This window comes from Protobothrops mucrosquamatus, unplaced genomic scaffold (genome assembly GCF_001527695.2).
Source record: "Protobothrops mucrosquamatus isolate PMUCROS unplaced genomic scaffold, P.Mucros_1.0 scaffold_177, whole genome shotgun sequence".
In the NCBI taxonomy this organism is placed as follows: Eukaryota; Metazoa; Chordata; class Lepidosauria; order Squamata; family Viperidae; genus Protobothrops; species Protobothrops mucrosquamatus.
Window position 1 is genome coordinate 1032355 of NW_015386253.1, and position 22641 is coordinate 1054995.

At 37.0% G+C, this 22641-nt stretch overlaps 1 protein-coding gene across 1 annotated transcript in view; it reads left to right on the top strand.

Moving 5' to 3' along the window:
• CLASP2 (cytoplasmic linker associated protein 2) overlaps positions 1–22641 on the top strand; it is a 163234-nt gene that overhangs the window by 37531 nt on the left and 103062 nt on the right. The window contains exon 7 of the mRNA XM_029285485.1: positions 1165–1235. Within this exon, the coding sequence (XP_029141318.1) occupies positions 1165–1235 (71 nt within the window). The remainder of the gene's footprint in view (positions 1–1164; positions 1236–22641) is intronic.

The window sequence follows — 22641 nt, forward strand, 5'->3', positions numbered from 1 at the left end:
AGTACCGTGAGATCACGCGAGATCTGAGATCTCGTACTACTGGTCTCACATGATCTTGCAGTCAGGCCCCCTTCTCTATGGTTGCACCGAAGGCCTGAAACACCGAAAGAGCCCAAGAAAGCAAAGCCTCTCAATCTTTGCAAGGTGAGTATCCACAGGCCCAGTGACTATGAAGACCTGCTGGCGGCAGCTGGGGAGGGAATAGCCAGAGTGAATGTTGCAGTGCTTTTGAGGTTGTACATAAGCGTGAACAAGTATCGTGGTGCTGCAACATTTCGGGACTTGTTCGTAAACACTAGGGGATGCTTATCACGTAACTTCGAACATTCATTAAGGAACATTCATAACTCTGGGATTACCTGTATAGTAGTCTGCCAAAAGAACCTTATCCTATCTGTGAAACATAAGGTGGCAATATGATGGTTTGGGCCTGCTTATCTATCTCTCGACCAGGATGGCTTGCTATCGTTAATAAATTGTGAATTCCAAATTGTACTGGCAAATTCTACAAAAAATGACAAATTATCTTTCTGTGAAGTGAAGCTTAAGAGAAAATGAGTTATGCAGCAAAACAATAATCCAAAACACAATAAGTGCTACAACCAAAGAATTATTATAGCAGAAGAAAGTTAATGTTCTGGAACTGACCTAAATCTTACAGTAATGTTGTGGAAGGACCTGAAGTGAGCAATCTGTTCAGGAAAGCCCGCTATATTCCTGATGTGAAACTGTTCGTAAGATGAATGGACTAAAATACTTTCACATTGATGTGCAAAACTGATCAACAACAATTATGGGAAATGTTTATACTGTACTTACATTTTTCAGCATATATTTACTGTAAGAGTACATAAAATATTCCAGTTATGTGCTACTTGCCATTTGATATTAAGTAGCTCTTTTTTTACCAAATTATTTTCCCTTGACAGATGTACTTTTTGTTTTTAATTCTACTTTAGAAACAGACTAGGTTGTCTTCACTATAATTTGTTAAACTGTACTACATTTGATTCTTGTGTTTGTAAAAATGGCTTTTACTAAAATTTGGTGTTTGAATAGAAACAGATTTTAAATTGTGGACATTACATTAAATTATAATCTAAAATTATAATTTGGATTTAGAAGGGAAAAGTGTGAAATGCTTATTTCATTTGTATTTTTCAGATTACAAACAATATTTATGAAATTTGATGAAGTAAAAAATAGCGACACTATGATTTCAAGCAATATCAGTGGTGAGTAACTACCAGCTTATATGACTTTGGTACTAAAAGTAATCAATTAGGTAACTTTGGTGTTAAAGGTAATCAATTTTAAATGAATATGTAAAATGAAAGGAGTTTAGAGTCTTATAATCTTAACTAATCTTTGTTTAATCATAAACGTTAGACATTAATTAAGGTAATATAATTGAAGAAAGTGTGTACTCTTTGAATGCATCACAAACTGTATTGCTAGTATTTCTGTATCTATAATAAGAAAATCTTTATAAGATTAATATTAAAATTTCTTTTTCATTTATTGATAGAAGTAAAAGATCCACAATACCAGTAGTAAGTTAGCATCATTAAATGCTTACAGGCTTTACAGTATCTTTTGAGATTATGGTCAGTTTTTGCCCACACTGATCAATTTAAGATAATAATTTTCTGATTTTAAAGATTTATGAATGTTTTGAAATTTCATTATTTAATTTTATGATCATTTGTACTCCTTGATGTTTCTATTTTGCTTGTAATTTCTGAAGCATTAAAGGTAAAAGTTTTTGTTTTGTTTTTTTATGTAGCGTAGCGTTTAATGGCTTGGATTTAGACCTAAGGAGGCTCAGGTTCAAATCCTCAGTTAGTGACAGAGTTCATGGATGGTCTTTATTCAATGTCTTCAGTCACTTCAATATAGTCTATCTAAAAAAATATTATAGGATGAAACAGGGGATTCACAAGGATGTAGTTACAATTTTCCAGAGCATCCCCTTCCTCAGGATGTAAATATAACAAATATATAAAAATAGGATAACACTATTTTCTCACTGTTTCAGAAACTTTTTTTGCACTTTGATCACTTTATGCAGTTGATGAAAAATCTTGTCTCTAACAACTTATTTATATCAAAGAAAGTATGCTTCTATACCAGTGGTGGCGAACCTTTGGCACGGGTGCCAGAGGAGGCACTCAGAGCCCTCTATGTGGGCACGCGCACCATCGCCCCAGTCCTAGGCCTTCAGCTGGGTTTTATAAAACATTTTTGTTTTAGGCCTCTGCCGCCATGTGCAAAAAAAAAAGGTTCAGTCAGTCAATTTCAACTTCTCACGGGGAAAAAAAGATCTTGCAAAGTTGGAATTAATTGATTGAACTTTTTAGTCCCACCCAGTCTGCCGTTATCACCACAGCCACGCCCACCCAATTGGCCACACCCAGCCAATGGGCCACACCCACCCAGCACTCAATGATGCATAAGTGGGTTTTGGGTTGCAGTTTGGGCACTCAGTCTCTAAAAGGTTCGCCGTCACTGATCTATACATTACTAAAATTCTGTGTTTGATAGTTTATAACCTTCAATTGGACTAAATTGGAAGTATACGGCAACAGTTATTGAGTCAAAGTAACTCAAATAGCCTAGCTTACAGAATGCTAGAACCCGTGACTCCAGTGTAAATTAAATTTGGGGAAGTTGTTGTCACTTCAGTACCAATGTGTTGCTGCTGTTCACTGCTGCTGCAGTCAGCTGCAGTCATGTGATCCTCATTCCTTGACAGCTTCCCACAAATTGATGGGGAAGCCAGAAGGAATTAATATGATTGCCAGTGCTGGTTACCATCTTCCTACTAGCAAAGTTTTTGGAAGGGGAAATTAAGTGGAGAACCTGACAGGGAAATGTTAAAGTTGCTTGGTAAGTCTCCTACTCCTTCTGCACATTCTCTACTAGTCTTGTTAATTCCTCTATGCTCATGCTATGCTCAAGCAATCTCTTGCTCTCTTTCCCATCTGGCAACAGCCATACCTGAAGGAAAAGAATGGAAAGGAGAAAAGAGAAAGGAGAGGGAAGGGGCATGGAGAAGGGGAAAGAGTTTCCAATGCTCCCTACCACCATTCCACAAGCAAAGTCAATGGGATCTGCATCATGCCCAATCTGCTGGATCAAGTTGTACAAATAAAGACTTTTGAAAAAAAGACAATTCCACAGTAGTCCAGTCCCAAGCAATGTAGGTTTAAGGTAACCAACACCTTGAATGACACTCGGAAATACACTGGTGCCAGTGCAGCTCATGTAGAACAGGGCTCTGTTTTGGGCCCAGTGCTTTTTAACATCTTCACCAACGATCTGGACGAGGGGATAGATGGGGAACTCATCAAATTTGCAGACGACACCAAACTGGCCGGAATATCCAACACTCCAGAAGACAGGCTTAGGATACAGAAGGATCTGGACAGACTTGAACACTGGGCGCTATCTAACAAAATGAAATTAAGTGGTGAAAAAAGTAAGGTTCTACATTTAGGCAAGAAAAACCAAATGTACAGGTATAGTATAGGGGGTACCTTGCTCAATAGTAGTAACTGTGAGAGGGACCTCGGAGTCCTAGTGGACAATCACTTAAATACGAGCCCAGCAGTGTGCTGCAGCTGCCAAAAAGGCCAACATAGTGCTAGGCTGCATTAACAGAGGGATAGAATCAAGATCACGTGAAGTATTAATACCACTTTACAATGCCTTAGTAAGGCCACACTTGGAATACTGCATCCAGTTTTGGTCACCACAATGTAAAAAAGATGTTGAGACTCTAGAAAGAGTACAGAGAAGAGCAACAAAGATGATTAGGGGACTGGAGGCTAAAGCATATAAGGAACGGTTGCTGGAATTGGGTATGTCTAGTTTAACGAAGAGAAGGACGAGGGGGGACATGGTAGCAGTGTTCCAATATCTCAGGGGCTGCCACAAAGAAGAGGGAGTCAAGCTATTTTCCAAAGCGCCTGAAGGCAGGACAAGAAGCAACGGATGGAAACTAATCAAGGAGAGAAGCAACCTAGAACTAAGGAGAAACTTCCTGACAGTTAGAACAATTAACCAGTGGAACAACCTGCCTCCAGAAGCGGTGAATGCGCCAATACTGGAATTTTTAAGAAGAGACTGGACAGCCATTTGTCTGAAATGGTGTAGGGTTTCCTGCCTGAGCAGGGGGTTGGACTAGATGACCTCCAAGGTTCCTTCCAACTTTATCGTCATCATCATCATCATCATCATCATTATTAATAGTGGTGTTACATTGTGCAGTGTATCCAACACCATTTACTACCTGTGCAGCCCCATTCTGCACCAGTTGAAGTTTCTGAATGGCTACATGTAGAGTATGTTCCAGTAATCTAAGTGAAAGGTTACCAAGGATATGGGTGATGGTAAGACCTGACCTTTCAATCGCTCCTGACTGAGAATTGCAATCTTCAAAATTGTCTCATCTCCATAAGTGTGCGAAGATTGTATTGGGTCCTTCCTAGTCTCCCCTTCAAAAAACAGGGAGCTCAATCACCAAATAATCAGCTTTGATGGTAAAATCTGCTGTTCAAAACAGTCACTCACCAACCAGCACTCCATCTGGGGGGAATGTACGGAGAAGAAATTATTTGTATTTTTAATGAGTTGTAGCCTGAAGAACAAAAAGGTTGTTCACCTTTTTATTTCCAGTGCAATCTACTGATAGTGACTGAACCAATTTTGTTACATCTTATTCCAAAAGTTCAGGAATTTATTAGATTGAGAGATAGTAACTCACTGCCCATTTTCCTGTGAATTATATGATTGAGAAGGGATCTTAGATCTTCTTGGTTCTTATTTTAGATATGTATTTCAATTGCAACTATAAGCAACATCCTCTTATTCAATTTGTTTCTATATCCTTAGTGCATTCCTAGACCTTTTTTTCTTAAGGAAAACAGAGTCTCAATACATATGTGGGTGAAAGTATATTGACTCAAAATTTGAAAAATGTCTGCAGTTAAATTTGTGAGTCTACTTTAGTATACAAATACATTTTACTGTAGGTCCTAATTTAAATGGCTTGCTGAATTAAATATTTGAATTATGCTTTTATTTTATATTTGTAAAACTTTGGTGGGAAATGTATTCTGCTTTTATGAATAGCTATGAAATGGGAGTCTTGTTGGCAAGTAGAGCACTGCAGGCTTGCTCTTACTATGTGGTTGATTCAGATTTATGTCACTGACTTTATCTGAAACAGTGGTACAGCTTTCTTTGAACAGAAAAGCCTTTTACAATGTGCCTTTGACGTGATTGTTTACAGCAGCCCGAGATAGTTGTGTACAATTGGAGACTGAGAACACAGAAGAAAAGCAACAGAAAGACAAGGGAGGGAAAGCCAAACAAAAATGTTCTATTTCTGCCTTATGTGACTGTTGGAAAATTTATTTTGCTGATCTTTTTTGGCTATAGTATGATTTCACTAGATTCTATTACACCAATGTAAATCAGATAATCATTTTGGCCATGTGACTAATCCTGATTATACATGAATCCTTAGGGATTGTAAGCAAGATATGTTTCACAAACACATGCCTTGTGTTTTGATGATTGCATTAAAAGCCCTTGTGGAATGAATTTCATTGGTTGTAAGCAGATTCTTCAAAGAAAAAAGGCAAGAACAAGGATAGAAATAAAGGAGGAGGGGAATCTTACTATAATACTGAAATGCCTCATTGGTATCAGCAGTAATGAGGTTTATTGTAATAGATGGAAGGAGTTTCCTAAAACAAGCAGGACTTTTATTTTGAAGTGGCATAGCAGCTGTTGCTTGTTGCAGTATAAAGCTGCAGATCTGACTGGGTCACACAGTGCTGTGTCTGTTTTCATGCTGCACTGGATTGAGAGTGGCGCAGGAACATACAGTCTTGTACTGTATTTAGCTTCCTTGAAAAATCATTTGGTAATATTTTAACTGAACAATGGCAGTTGGAGATGGTGAGTACCACTCAGTTTAAGTGGGTTTTTTATTATTTAAACATAATTGATCATTTAATGATAAAAAAATTAAAAATAATCCTACAGTTGATATAATTAAAATAAAGATTTGAATTTGGTGCACTTGCATATTGAAAAACCTTGCTAAGCATATCAAACATGTATACCATAATTTATTTAAGATTTTTAATGGTTTTAAATTAGGCTTAAGCAGACGCACAAGTAGTATGCATCTAGAATAGCTCTGCTTTCAGTTTTGCATCTAGTTTTATGTTTTGAGAAGCTGAACATGTCATCTTACCTGACTACAAATTAATGTAAAACTATCCTTTATTATACTTTTTTTCAAATAAAAAGGAGAATAATCTTTAAAGAACAAAAATATGTGAAAGTCCTGACCTAAGGCTGCTGTATAATTTGGATCCTACAGAGCAGGTTGTCATGGCCATCATCTTACACAATCTACTTTGAGCATCTTGGCCCAATAAAAATTAAAATGCATTAATTAGTTTATTTTAAATATGTTGTTCAAATACACTATTCTTTAGACATTTTATGATGTTATTGGACAGTGTATTGTTTCCTTTTATGGAACTTGATATGCTATTTCTATGTCTTATAAATATGTCAGCTTTAAGTTTATTCTGCAGCTTATATTTAGTGCTCAAGATAATCTATTCATAGTTTAGTCTGCCAGTAGGAATAAATAATATGTTTGAAGGTAAATTCCCATACATTCCCACACAGTAGGAAATATTTAAATTCCAGCAATTAGAAATTAAGAAGAATTTTGAATGTTGATATTATTATATACAGTCAGTTCACTGACAGTTTATAAATATATTTCTGTTGAAGTTCATCTCCGCTTATGTAATTAAAGCTGTTTAATTATGAGCTTTTTCAGTATATGTTTAAGAAACCATCCTTTATTTAATCTTCCTATACTGGACAATCTGAAAACTTTTATGTACGTAACATTGCATAGACTGATTATGATAAATTTATAAATTGTAATGTTTGTATTTAGATTAATAATCTTTTGTGCTAGGTTTGCATGTGGAAAAAGTTATTTTTATGTTTTATACATTTCGGTTAAGTAGGATTTTATTTCTTCTGTAACATCTTTTTGCTATACCGCAAGATTCTAAACATCTTATTGTAAAGAGATCTTTTTGTAGATTTGCAATCATTTATGGACTCATTTTTAATCAGGATATTGTTTACTTTAAATACAGTAGCACAGTATGCTTGAATAACTATCATGGGTAAGAATGTAATTGTTATGCCAAGTATTGGGTTTCTGAATGAAATAATTCAGTATGATTTCAGGTAACATTGACATGAAAAAGCCTTGAATAAATGTCAGAGACAATTTCAGTCCTTTGAAAGATTCTGTAAGCATATTATAAGTTGAATTGTGAAGAAATTAAGGAATTATCCAGACATCCAGATAAATTATGGTCATGTATGATATACTGGTAAGGTGTTGAATTGACCCAAATGCAAATCCAGTCTCAGTTATTGAAAGTTTATTCTGGGTGACTTTAATTTTAACACTACTGAAAAACTGATAGAGATTCATTCTCTCTCTCTCTCTCTCTCTCTCTCTCTCTCTCTCTCTCTCTCTCTCTCTCTCTGTGTGTGTGTGTGTGTGTGTGAGAGAGAGAGAGAGAGAGAGAGAAAACAAATACACTTAAGACCAGTATTTGTATTCTTATTAATCAAATTGAGGTTTTCAGATTGTATCCAACATATTTGTTATGTATTGTTGAGTGAGGGGCCCAAGATCAATTTGTACAATTTAAGATCCCATCAGCAAGTTACCGTTTCGTTGAATGTAAATTTGTTGGCACTTAAATCATTTTCTTTCTTAGTGAATTTAAACTCTGAATGTATATAAATTGATACTTTGCCTTTATTCTTTTGGTAGTAACAACGTGTGCAAGGCCTTCCCCTCGATTTGTTCTCACTTCAGTTTTATCAGATAAAAGTTAATGACTAGACTAGAGTCTTCTTATGGACTTCATAATTAAATAAATATTGTAATCTAACCCTTGTTAGTCCAGTAGTATAATACTATACTGTTTTTTATTGTAAATAGTTGGAAGGTTTAGATTTGTTGAGAAGGCATACATGGGTTAATTCTCTGTCCAAACCATTTTAAATTACTATTAAAATAGATTATTCTATACTATAGCATGCTATATTTAATATCAAATTAAAGTACATTTAGCAGAAACTTCCTTGTACTTTAAAGGTTGTTAAACAGAATTATATTTCAAATAGATTGACATTATTACATACTTCTATTTAATGATGACATATGCAAGGGGATATTCATACTTTGTCCTTGATCTCATTTTTTAAGGTCGTAAGTATCTTTAATTTTTCCTGTTTGTAATCAATCCACATTTAACAATAATAACAATAATAGAATTGGAAGAGACCCTTGAGGTCTTCTAGTCCAACCCTCTGCTCAAGCAGGAAACCCTATACCATTTAAGACAAATGATTTTCCAGTCTCTTCTTAAAAACGTCCAATGTTGGAGCATTTACAACTTCTGGAGGCAGGTTGTTCCACTGATTAATTGTTATAACTGTCAGAAAGTTTCTCCTTAGTTCTCGGTTGCTTCTCTCTTTGGTTAGTTTCCACCCGTTGCTTCTTGTCCTGCCTTCAGACGCTTTGGAGAATAGCCTGACTCCCTCTTCTTTGTGGCAGCCCCTGAGATATTGGAATACTGCTATATCATGTCACCCCTCGACCTTATCTTCATTAGACTAGACATACCCAATTCCAGCAACCGTTCCTTATATGTTTTAGCCTCCAGTCCCCTAATCATCTTTGTTGCTCTTCTCTGTACTCTTTCTAGAGTCTCAACATCTTTTTTACATTGTGGTGACCAAAACTGGATGCAGTATTCCAAGTGTGACCTTACCAAGCATTAAAAAGTGGTATTAACACTTCAATATATTCCTGGATTGAAGCAATTTCAAAATACTATTATTTTTGGCATTTTGTTGTAAGGAGACAATATATTTAGTTTACCCATTGAATTATAAAAAATTAATGTGCTATATTGCAAAGAAAATAATTCTAACTTCTAAGGGAGATTAGTATGACAGCTGTAGCCACCTTTTCCAAGTTTTTCATTATTAATTAAAAAAAGACCTTACAAATCTCTCATTCCCTTTATTTGCCATACCCTTCCTCTAGTAGAGGATATCCTGAGAATTCTATATCCCCTAAAAGGTTTTTCTAAAAATCAAACTATTGTATGAAAAACACTTTGATTATACAGTATTCAGTCTGAAGCATTTTAAAACAGTAGTATTTTTTTAATTCAAGTAGCTTAATAATATTAATCCTCATTACACACTTAACCTGTGAAAAATTCTCATCATATTTAAAAGACTTATTTTTTAGGAAATAAAAATTCATGATTATTGTTCGATTAAGCAGTATGTTCTTTTTGTGACCTGATAAGACATTATTGCATGAACGTTTGCCTTCAGTACTTGCTGCTTTCAGTTCTTGTAAACTCTCAGTTAGTGGGTTTGGTTTTAGTGAAAATATCTAGCTACCTTGTCTTCTGATGGTGTGTTTTTCAGTTCTCTTCAAATTTTCCAAACTTCAAGACTATTGCATTTGCATTAATATGTACAAAATATTTAAGCTTTGATTTCATTATTAGTGCTCTTGGTGAGCAATCTAGTTTAATTTAGAGAAATAGACTCCTGGGGGGACTTTGGAGGCCTTCTAGCCTAACGTCCTGCCCACTGCAGGAATTTTCAGATCATCCCAGACAAATTGATGTTAAATATTTGTTTGAAAACTTCCAGTGAAGCATCTGAAATTGCAGGATACGTTCCACTATTTAGTAGCTCTTAAGGTTTAGACCCTTCTCCTTATTTCAGGTTTGGAACTGTCTGCAAAGCTTCCATCCTGTCCTACCCTCAAACAGTAGCAAAAATAAATCCACACTCTCTTCAAACTCCCCTTTTGTTTTTTAGTCTAAACTATTTCATAGGGTCAGCATTTAGTTTCCAGCTTTCAAGCTCCTCACCGTCTCTGCTGCTATTCTCTGCATTCTGTTTAGTTCCTTAGCATTCTTCTTTTATTGTGACCAGACTAGTCACAGTATTTAGGTGCATTCTGACTAGTACTATGTTTAATGGTTTTAATTATACTCTGCTGATTACATTTGTTGTTTTGGCTTCTATATGCTGGGTCATGCTTTATTTGTGGTTTACTGGGAAATACAAAAATACTACTGCCTCCCCAAAAATAATACTGCCAAGCTAGGTACCACCTATCTTATATTGGGAGGAGGGTTCTACTTAAGTGTTGAACTTTGCATTTCTTTCCGTAGAATAGCATTTTGTTGGATAGAGACCAATATTCAAATTTCAGGATCCTTTTGAAACTTGAGGCTGCCTTCTGAGGGGTTGGTTAACAATTCGCCTCATCTTTGTGTCTTCTGCAATTTTGCTGAGTATCCTTAAGTCATTTGAAAGGCGTTGAAGCACCTGGGCCCAGGACAGAATCCTAAGATTCCTCACTGCATATCCAGGTACTTCATATAGTATTGAATGATTTATATTTCTTGAACTTCAAAGTATTCTTGTTTGAATCATCCATTTTTCTTCGTTGATTCTTTCTGATGATCCAGTTTTCACAGTTAGGGAAATCTTGGCCTCAATAATGTACCTTTATTATAAAAGCACTGACTTTGCATTTTAACATTTTGTCTAGACTTGTTGTTGTTGTTAATTGCGAAGTCATGTCCGACCCATCACGACCCCATGGACAGCGTTCCTCCAGGTCTCCCTGTCCTCTACCATCTTTTGGAGTCCATTTAAGCTCACGCCTACTGTTTCAGTGACTCCATCCGCCACCTTATTCTATTGCCTTCAATCTTTCCCAGCATTAGGCCCTTCTCCAGTGAGTCCTTCCTTCTCATTAGGTGGCCAAAGTATTTGAGTTTCAACGTCAGGATCTGGCCTTCTAAAGAGCAGTCGGGGTTGATCTCTTCTAGGACTGACCGGTTTGAACGCCTTGCAATCCAAGGGACTCACAGGAGTCTTCTCCAGCACCATAGTTCAAAGGCCTCAATTCTTTGTCACTCAGCCTTTCTTATGATCCAAGTTTCACATCCATACATTGCAACTGGGAAAACCATGGCCTTGACTATCCGCACTTTTGTTGGCAGGGTGATGTCTCTGCTTTTTAATATGCTGTCTAGATTTGCCATAGCTTTCCTCCCCAGGAGCAAGCGTCTTTTAATTTCTTTGGTGCAGTCCCCATCTGAAGTGATCTTGGAGCCTAGGAAAATAAAATCTGTCACTTCCTCCATTTCTTCCCCATCTATTTGCCAGGAATTGAGAGGGCCGGATGCCATGCTTTTGGTTTTCTTAATGTTGAGTGTCAAGCCAACTTTTGCACTCTCCTTCTTCACCCGCATCAAGAGGCTCTTTAGTTCCTCTTCACTTTCTGCCATTAGAGTGGTATCATCTGCATATCTTAGGTTGCTGATATTTCTCCCGGCAATCTTAATTCCAACTTTTGATTCATCTAGCCCTGCCTTTCTCATGATGTGCTCTGCATATAAGTTAAATAGGCAGAGCAACAGTATATAGCCTTGCCAGACTCCTTTCTCAATTTTGAACTAATCAGTGGTTCCGTGTCCAGTTCTTACTGTTGCTTCTTGACCCGCATATAGATTTCTCAAGAGACAAACAAGATGGTCTGGTACTCCCATCTCTTTAAGAACTTGCCACAATTTGTTGTGATCCACACAATCAAAGGCTTTAGCATAGTCAATGAAGCAGAAGTAGATGTTTTTCTGGAACTCCCTAGCTTTCTCCATGATCCAGCGTATGTTGGCAATTTGATCTCTAGTTCCTCTGCCTCTTCGAAATCCTGCCTATACTTCTGGTAGTTCTCGATCCACATACTGCTGGAGTCTAGCTTGTACGATTTTAAGCATAACTTTACTAGCATGTGAAATGAGTGCAATGGTGCGATAGTTTGAACATTCTTTGGCATTGCCTTTCTTTGGAATTGGAATGTAAACTGACCTTTTCCAATCCTGTGGCCACTGTTGAGTTTTCCAAATTTGCTGGCAAATTGAGTGTAGCACTTTTACTGCATTGTCTTTTAAGATTTTGAATAGCTCAGCTGGAATACTGTCACCTCCACTAGCTTTATTATTGCTCAGATTTCCTAAGGCCCATTTCACTTCACATTCTAGGACAGTGGTGGCGAACCTTTTAGAGACCAAGTGCCCAAACTGCAACCCGAAACCCACTTATGCATCGCCGAGTGCTGGGCGGCTGTGGCCCTATGAATGTAAACAAAGCTAGCATTGTATCAATTTTTCCTCTGTCTCCTTATATTAAACTGGCATTGTCTATTAATAGCGTTTGCTTTAATACTGAACAGCAGGCCATATTTTTTACCCGCTTCTTTTATCTTCAGCAGAAGACTTGGTCACTTATAAGTATTAGAGTGGCAAAATCAGTTGATGTCAATGTCTCTTAGAGTAATTTTAATTCCAATATCTATTTCATCTAGCCAATATTTCTCAGCATATATTCAGCAAATAAGTTAAATAAGATAAGAGTTTGCAATATTACTGCATTCCTTTCCCAATTTTGAAACATTTAATTGCCTCATATTCTAGTGCATTCCTGGTCATTGGACAAATACTTTAATAGGCCGGCAGATGAGGTAACCTGATATTACCCATGTGTTTAAAGAATATCCACTAATTTGTTGTCTACACCAGGGCTTTTCAACCGGTGGTACACATACCACCAGTGGTATTTTGGCACATGCCAGATGGTACGTGACCATCCTAGAGAAGTGTAGCAGAGGAGGGGAATGAGCTGAAGCGACCCAAGCCTGAGGGAGAGGCAGCTATAGCTGCAGGACTGTTGGGGCTCAGCAGAAGCCCCAAGAGCACCGCAGGGCTCCAGCTGATTGGCGCTTCCAGAAACAACGCAGAGCTGGAGGTGAACTGGAGAAACGGGGGGAGGAGAGGAGAGATACAAAAGGAGGTGGTTTTGGCGGGAAAGGGGAAAAAAGACAACAGGGAAAGAGAAGGGGACGAAGAAGAAGCTGTGGAAAGAGAGTTCTGCAGGCAGGGAGGAAAAAGAGACAGGGAAGGAGAAGAAGCTGTTGCTGAAAGAAAAGGTCCCCTAGTTTGTTTTCTCCAGCCAGGAGAATGCAATCAGCGCTAATGAAATGAAAAACTGGGAGAGGAGCATGTTGGAAAGGAGGTTGGTTTATTTCGGAAGTCAGTGGTCAACTGGCAGCTTGATTGGGTTACCATAAGGATTTTTATACAGTTTTTACAGCTTTTTGTAATTCAGAGGCTCGGTTTGTGTGCTTTGGTTATTGGAATATTTTAGTCTGTTTCACAAAGGCTAGCAATGAGTCCAAAGTGTTGACTTCTGTAGGTTTAATCCCTTTAAACAAATGTAATTAGTTTTACCCCCTTATCTTGAGTCTGTCTATGGCTTTTAGCAAGCTTTCTTTGTAGGTAAACAGGCTTAATTTAAAGTTATCACTTTTCACAATTGCCAGAGCCTGGTTGCTACATTGTTTAAACTGAGACAGGTCTGAGGCAGTTTAAAGAGAAAAAAAACGTAGTCAGTGTTTTTTTATTCTGGAAGGCTTTTGTGAGCCTTTCTTGCTTTGTGCTTGAATCCTGTGTCTTTAGGGGTACAGTGAAGGGACTGGGGAGGGTACATTCTTACTACACTGTGGAAGAAGAGCTCAGAAGGCAGGGAGGAAGAAGAGAGGAAGAAGGCCGGCCAGCCAGCTGATAGTGTTGCATATTAATAAATATGGATAAATTCATCATACATTTGTCAGTGCCAAAAAAAAGTGATTCAGTAAAGAAACTGCCACCGAAGAAATTAAAACTGGTACTTTTTTCTTTTTTTTCTACAGTTTGTAATATTTTAATAGATTATAGAATAAAATACAAAAATACAAAAAAAAATAGTAGAACACAATGTGGAGGGAAAAGGGGGAAAAGGTGAGGGGGAGAAGGGAAAAAGAACAGACTTCCTCTGTTGCAGTAGCAGGAAGCATTAACATTGAACCTCAACTTTTTACTTTTCCATAATATTATAAACTAACCATTTCTATAACAACAAATGAATCTAATCAGTAAAACCCAAAATCCCCCCCCCTTTCTTTTTAGTCATCAAGTTTTTGATACCTTGCTAAGCACTGGTGGTATTCAAATATTGTCATATCCTAAAAGTGGTACAATCTGTGAAAAGGTTGAAAAGCCCTGGTCTACATAGTCAACACATCAGTAAAGCTAAACACTTTTTGGAATTCCTTGACTTTTTCCATTTTCCCTCAGTTGTTAGCAATATTATCTTGGGTGTCTGCCTTTTCTGAATCCAGTTTGCACATCGGTCAGTTCTTGTTTTGTGTACTATTGATATCTAAATTATAAAATATTGAGTATTATCTAATTACCATCTATTTTTTGGTGTTTTAAGCATTTCCTAACACTGATTTTTTTTGAAGAGATCCAATGTTATAGCAATTAATTGGAATGGCACTGACCAGGTTCAGGTCTTCCTTAAAGCATAGAAACTATCCGTGTACTTTGACCATTGTCACACTCTCAGCCCAACCTACTTCACTGAATTGTTGTTTCAAGGAGAGATCACTATCCATCTTGAACTTCTGAATGGACGTTAGGATGCAAATCTATACATATAGATCATTTCCATTCTCAGGCTGTGTTATGGTATATATTCCTGTTTACAAGCTACAGGTAGAGCTTTAACTGCCTGAGAGTGTTATGCAGATCTACTGCAGTTTGGTATGATGGAAACTGGCTTAGCTTCTTTCAGATAAAAATAGAAAGGATGAGGATATAGAAAAGAAAAAAACATAGGATAGTGTGTGTAAGCAGGAATGCCTTTTCTGATTTGCTGGATGGGCAAGGAGCTTTTTTATATAATACATTTTTGGGAAAATGTATTGTACTAAATTACTTGGAAAAATTAAATCACATGCGTTAGAAGCCAGTTAAAAAGTGTGTACTGAATTGTACAAATTAATGGCTCCTGCTGGCTAAAATAACAAAAATGCAGTTCTTAAATTGTTATCAGTATATTGCACTGGCTCTTTGACCTGGCCAAGTCATGTTTAATAAATTCACCAAAGAAAGAAAGAAAAATTATATCTGAAGAAGAACGAGACACAGTAGACCACTATATATACCTTGGCCAACGGATCACAGTGAAAGGTGATACAGTAAAGGAAAATGAATGGCATGTTAAACATGGTTGGCAGACATTCGGCAAGCTAAGCATAATTTTCAAGAGCAACCTCCCCTTGAAGAGAAAAGTTTTTAATCAACAAAAAGTTTGGGCTCAGTTATGATCATAAGTTGAGGACTATCTGTATAATACATATCCACTTCTTAAACTTGACTGAAGCCCATTGTTTATTTTAGTTGGGGAAATGAATCCTTACAGTAGCCTAGTTTATTTTTTTCTTCATGACTGGTTTTGATTTACATTTTTAATGTAAGAATTTTTTTCTGAATGTATTTTAATCCATTTTTGTATGCATTATTTTCATTAAGTCATACTTTATTTTACACTTTTAAGAATGTTTATGTTAAACGACTTAGATTAAATAATTATATTCTAGCTCCTAAGATATTGTCCCAGAAACCATAAAATGTGCTATTCTCCTGCTCAGGTAGGCATGAATAAGATCAGATATTGGATTATTATTCTGCCCTTTTTGGCACCAGTTATTTCCAAAGTTAAGAAATCCCAATGTCATTATGTTATAAAAAGCATGGGAGAGGTTGAGGCAAAATGTTGATATTTGAATCCTTGGTTTGATTTAGACTTACAACCAAGTTTAGATTAGCAACCAACTTTTCTAATTGCTTACAGATTTCTCTACCCTAGTTTCTACTCTGATCAGTCTCACAGAAGGCTAGTCAATGGATCAAGATACTGTATTTCAGTTTTAGGGTTTTTTGGAAATACCTGAACAGATGAAATTTCCCCTTTTTTATTGATTAGTACTTATATTAGTGAAAGCTGCTATTGATTAGTACTTATATTTTATTGATTAGTACTTATATTAGTGAAAGCTGCTATGCTGCTATGCTAACCAGTACTATGTCATTTGGTGCTAAAATCAAGAGACTGTGCAAAACATACGATGTTGTAAATGCAGTTTAGAACCGCTTACCTTATTTATCTACTTTAAAAAAATATTTACTGTGAATTGCTTTTTATTTCTGTTTCAATGCCTTCTCTCCTTTCCTAAACTTTTAGACTTTTTCCAAGAACTCTGTAAACACTTCAAAGGGAAGGGAGATTAAGGTATCAAAAACATAAGAAAATCATTTTTTTTAATCTGAAGCAGGATGCTATTTGATTTATAACATTGTTCTTGTTCCTGATGCACAAACCATAGATCATGAATCACTGCAAAGTTGTTACTGGAAACTAATAAAACTTAGAAATAAATTATCTTGATTCCTTAGAACTTTCCCCTGAAAATACTCAAGGATGATAATGTTTCCAAAGAAACTTAACTTTGTAGTTGTTGAGGAAATGGTGAAAAATTGGCTACTGAGAATTCTAAAAGAAAAGAATTATCTTGATCATTTTGATCAGGATTCAGAGATGGACGTGGGATAAAAACAGTATTGATTACTATTATGAATGACCTTTGATGGGGCCTTGATAGTGAAATATGCCTGTCTTGATCCTATTTGATATCTTAACAGCATTTTACATCATCGACCATGGAGTATTTGGGATCAGAAAGAGGATCCTTCCACAAGGGTTAGAAGTTGCGGAAAATATTGCATTGTGGAGAATTTTATAATGTTCTGTAATTAAACATAATTGCTACATTGTCTACAATATTCAACTACACAGTAGGCCTTTCTATAAAACCCAAGCTCCTGCTATAGATTTTATTATGATGTCGGTTTTTAAACTTTATTCAGTTTTCTAAGTTCTATTGTCCTCATTTAAAGTCTGTTTTGACTTATTGGAATACATTGCTTAAAAAATTCTTCTGGGTTTGAACAAAAGTCATATTTAGCAAAATATGACCTAATCCTGAACTAGAGATATGTGCAAAACAATAATCCCTGTATTCTATTTCCAGTGTGTCTATTTTAGACAAGATATGCAAGATTTCCTACTTCCTTTCCCTTTTTTCTTCATAACTAATTTGCTCATCTTATTCTGAAAGATATACTGATTATTAATGTTTGTTTGTTTGTCTGACGTAGTGTACCACCCCTAGTTCTTTGGGGTTCCGGTATATTATGTGTACTGCAAGTAAATAAATACATACATTATAAATAAGTAAACAAACATAGAATATAGGCTATATAAAGTCATTTTACCTTCATGAGGTTTTTTCTTCTTCTTAGATTTCAGGCACTGTTTAATTCTCACTTTATGTTAAGAGTAGGATATAAAAGTTAATGTGACTGAAGAAAGCTTACAATAGCGTGCTTGATGTAGGTAGTGTATTCATGCATAATTTAACATTATCAAATAATTAAGTATGAACAATACTATACAGAACATCCTTTTATTAAAGTTTTTATAAATGAGTGATTGATTTTATTGATGAATGGGTTGTTCAACACCTAGTACTAGAAAATAGTTTACTGACGTAAAAATGCTTTCATTTTTATGATTTCTCAGGTCATCAAAACTTAAGCATTGCTAAACCTATAAATTAAAAAAATGTTGTTCTAAACAAGAAAGTCTTGTCTGTCAAAAATGGCCCTCTTTTTGCTGTTTCAAAATACCTATGTTAAAGGTTTGATGCTTTTTCATAAGGCAATGGTAGACTTTAGTAGATTCATTGAATTCATTATTAACTCATGTTTTAATGTCAGTACTGTAAATCTAAAGTATACCTAAATGTGGATTCAAACTGATTAATGAACATGTCCTCACACTTTTAAAATGATATTATATTTGGCTCTACTTAACAATTTATAAAAATTGGGCCAAAAAGAGTTAAATGGTGTTTAAATTTACCAATAATAATAATAATAAAACTGAGTTTTCTTCCTCAGTTCATACCAATTTTTTTTTACAAATACTGTACTATGGTCTCATTCAAAAGAGATGCTAAATTTAAAATTGCTTTTCTAATTGATGGTGTGAAAATTAGTTGTTTCTATGTATATTTAACCTTTGTACAATTAGTTAAAAGATAGCTGGTCATTTGCATTCTTTTAGAGAGTCGTTGAGGCTATTTGGAGGCTTATGTGTGTCCTCAGGGTCACTTGAGTAGTGTAAATGTGTGTAGAGCCAAATGGCCTCAACCGCTCTCTAAAACGGGTGTCAAACTCAATTTCATTGAGGGCTGCATCAGCATTATGGTTGCTGGGCCAGATGGGTATGGCTGGGTGGTCACAGCTGGGTCACTGCAATTAGGTAGGCGTGACTGGGTGGACATGGGCTTGACATCACTCGGTGCAGCTGACTCGGCATGGCCAGATGGGCGTGGCTGGGTAGGTGCAGCTGGCCCAGCTCTGCTGACTTGGGATGGCACGGTCGGCTAACTCGACTTGGTGACAACTCGGTGCCTCACAAGTTCTTCACCTCCCCAAACTGCTGGCAGCCAAGGTGTGTGCATGCGCACATACCACATTCCAAGTTTGGGGACTTTTATCAGCTCAGATGTGGATAAAAGACTCCAAGCTTGGAATGGTGTGTGCATGCGTGTGTGCAGCATGCCAAAGTTCTTGAATTACAAAGATCTCTGGAGAGAAGGAGGGGTAGAGGGGAGCTGCGTTGAGGGAAGGCTGCTCCAACAAACAAGCATCCTTCTCTAAAGCTTTCCCAAATAGAAAACAAGAGACTATGAACTCCATCTTTTACCAACAACTCTCCTACATCCAAGAAGCCCAGAAATAGAGCTCAAAATCTCTGAAATATCCATCCAAAATTTAGCTTTTGCAGGTAATGCTAGTTAAATGGCAGAAGAGGGGATGCAAGCTGCGAGGGCCACATCCGAAGAAAGCAGCCTCCACTTTGGGAAGCCCAGCCATTGTCAGATGGCAGCATCAGAGGCTGCAGGGGAGATACATTTGGAATACTGCATCCAGTTTTGGTCACCGCGATGTAAAAAAGATGTTGAGACTTTAGAAAGAGTACAGAGAAGAGCAACAAAGATGATTAGGGGACTGGAGGCTAAAGCATATAAGGAACGGCTGCTGGAATTGGGTATGTCTAGTTTAATGAAGAGAAGGACGAGGGGGGACATGATAGCAGTGTTCCAATATNTGCCTCCAGAAGCGGTGAATGCTCCAACACTGGAAGTTTTTAAGAAGAGACTGGACAGCCATTTGTCCGAAATGGTATAGGGTTTCCTGCCTGAGCAGGGGGTTGGACTAGATGACCTTCAAGGTCCCTTCCAACTTTATTATTATTATTATTATTATTATTATTATTATTATTATTATTATTATTATTATTATTATTACATCTGGAGAGCAAGGTGCAGCCTCCATATTGGCCACTTCTACCTCTTCAAGCCCCCCGGATGGTGGAAGGAAAAGAGCCAAAAAGGACCCCCAGCCCAGCCTTCTTTCCCTGAGCGGGCACCCAGCCATGCTTACCTCCTCAAGGTTGCTGCTGCTGCTAGGCTTACTCTCCTTGGCCAGGTTACTCAGGGCGGTGGGAGGGGGTGAGGCTCGCAGACTCCGAGGTGGCTGCTTTGCCCAGCAGACTGCGACGGCAGCTTCCCCTCCAGGCCCATGAGCTTCCCAGGCTGGAGGGGGAGTGGAGGGGCTCCTGCTGGATGGGGCTGCTGCCAGTGCCACCACCGCAGAGGCAAAGCAGGTGAAGGGGCAGATGGGGCCTGGCTGTGGGACTCTGACGTGGTGCGAGTATGTGGCAGGTGGATGCCCTGGCTCATATCCAGCTGCCCATTGCTGCTGGCCAATGAGCGGCCGAGGGACCACCAAGCTGCAGCTGCTATTGGGCACTGCCAGCCCCGCATGCTCGCTGCCTCGTGTTTGCATTCCCACAGTGGCCCTGCATTTCAGATCTAAACACTGGCCAGATTTGGCCTGTGGTCTTCAGTTTGACATATCTGTTCTAAAAGAATGCAAATGACCAACTGTCTGCAAGGAATATACATTTGTCCACCATCCAATCAGAGCTGAAGAAGCTTTTTGGATGAGAAGCAAAATGTTTTCAAAGAAAAAACAAGTCCAGTTGCTCCCTGAAAAACCACCTTTGGGACAACCATGACCTAGATGACTGAGAATCTCCATAGACATACAAACAGTTTCTTTCCTGTTAATTATTCCAAAACAAGGGAGCATTCCAAAGGGTGGGCAAGTGGTTTGGAAATAAACAAATCCCAAAGATGTGAAACTGATTCACTTGTCAATTTTGAGGTCACCTGTCTTCCACTTAGCAACCGCTTTGCTTTGTGACAGAGCACTTTGTAATCATTTAACAAGGACTACCTGTACTTTGCTTTCAATGTTAAGTTTCCAAGTCTTATTCAATGTTACTTTCCAAAAGTGCACAATATCCTAATTGGCATAATAATGTTGATTTTAACTTCTTGAGTTGTAATGAGAACCAGTGTGATCTAATGGTTAAGACTTCTAGTCTCACTTTAGGTATGAAAGTTGGCTGGGTGATTTTGGGCCAATTATTCTCTCTCAGCCCAACCCATCTCACAAGATTTTTGTTGTGAGGAAAATAAGAAGAGGAAAGAATATTTAGGTATGTTAGCTGCTTTGAGTTATTTATAAAAATAATAAAGGCAGGTTATAAATAAATGATATTATTATATATCACCTTTATCTTTTAATGGGTGTATTTCCATCCCCACCTGTTAATTTTTTCATATCAATAATTCATGTGAGGTGGGTTGTACTAAGAGTAAATGACTGGCCCAAAGTCACCCAGCTGGCTTTCAGATTTCAGGGAGAACTAGAACTTTTTTTTTTTTGTTTCTAATACAGTACCTTAACCACTACACCAAACTAGCTCTCAAGCAGGGTTGTTTGAGGTAGAATATTTCTCAGTTATCTTTGTTACACCATTAATAAATGTACTGTTGAAAATTGTAATTGTTAATCTAGTTTAGTGTAGATATTCCTTGACTTATGATCACAATTGAGCCCAAAATTTATGTTGCTAAGCAAATCAATTATTAAGTTTTGCCCCATTTTACAATATTTCTTGCCATAGTTGTTATGTGAATCTAGCTTCCCTATTGACTTTGGTTGTCAGAAAGTGGCAAAAAGTGATCATGTTGCCTGGGACACTGCAACATAAATATGAGACGGTTGCCAAGCATCCAAATTCTAATCATGTCACTATGGGGAAGATGCAACTGTCATAAGTGTGAAAAATAGTCTTAAGTCACTTTTTTCAGTGCTGTTATGATTTTAAACAGTCACTAAGTGAATGGTTGTAAGTCGACAACTATCTGTAATGAGATATAAAACAGGGTTTTGGAATGTTCTGTGGATACCTGGAGGTTTATGAAGATTTTTTGCTGTTTCATGAATGGGGGGGGGGGGGCAGGAGGTTCACTGGAATTTAGCTAATTTTTCTCTCACAAGAGGTTTGGCTTTTGATCGGGGTTTCAGGATTCTTAAAAAAACAATTTCACAGCCTGAAAAAAGACTGTTACTTATGTTTCCACTTTCTTCTATGGAGATTTAGTTTAAGCCAGGGGTCTAGGCCACAGCATACCAGCAACTGGGCCGCGCAAACAAATGAAGCCCCATCCGCTGGATGCAGGCAGCACATGAAATCACGCCCCCTCTGGTCCGCGGAAAATTCTTTCTCTGTAGAACCGGTCCTTGGTGCCCAAAAAATTGGGGGCCTCTGGTTTAAACTGCTATTATATGTTTATACTTCGTAGCAATTTAAAATGTGAACTAAAAAGCATGTGAACTCTAAGAGAAATTTATTTAAATTCAGTATTATTTTTAAGACATTTTTAAACAACTTTTGCATTATATAAAATGCACTGAATTATAGATTTAATCTAGATAGTGCAGCTTTTGATAATTTATTTTGAAAGTTAAACTTTATAAGTCTTTTCTTACAACTTGCATCAAGCTTAGAATCATAATTGTTACTTTTAAAATCCCATCAACTGCTTTGCTCAGACGATCTTATTTAATTTGGCCGTGTATCAGGTATTTTAAATATTATGTATGAATATTTATGTGAAAACATATTATTTGGGATATCAGAATATGATGTTCAAAAGATAAATTACATTAAGCAAATGGTTCTGTTTTTTAAAATATATTTATTTATTTATCTTTTGCCTAAAATTCCTAAATCAGATAAGTTGTGAAATTTGGACATATTTGTAAAACTAATGCTTTATATAGATAAATGATTGGAAACTATTTATTGCATTTGAAAATTGCCTTGTAGAAGAGGTTTCAAGTTTCAAGTTTCAAGTTTATTGCATTTATATCCCGCCCTTCTCCTAGTGGACTCAGGGCGGCTTACAGCCAATTAAAAACAGAACAATCGATACAAATCTACAAAATTTAAAATCAATTAAAAGATATATTCAATAGGCCTATTCTTATTTTAAAATTAATTAGAAACCAATTTAAAATGTCCCTAGGCCAG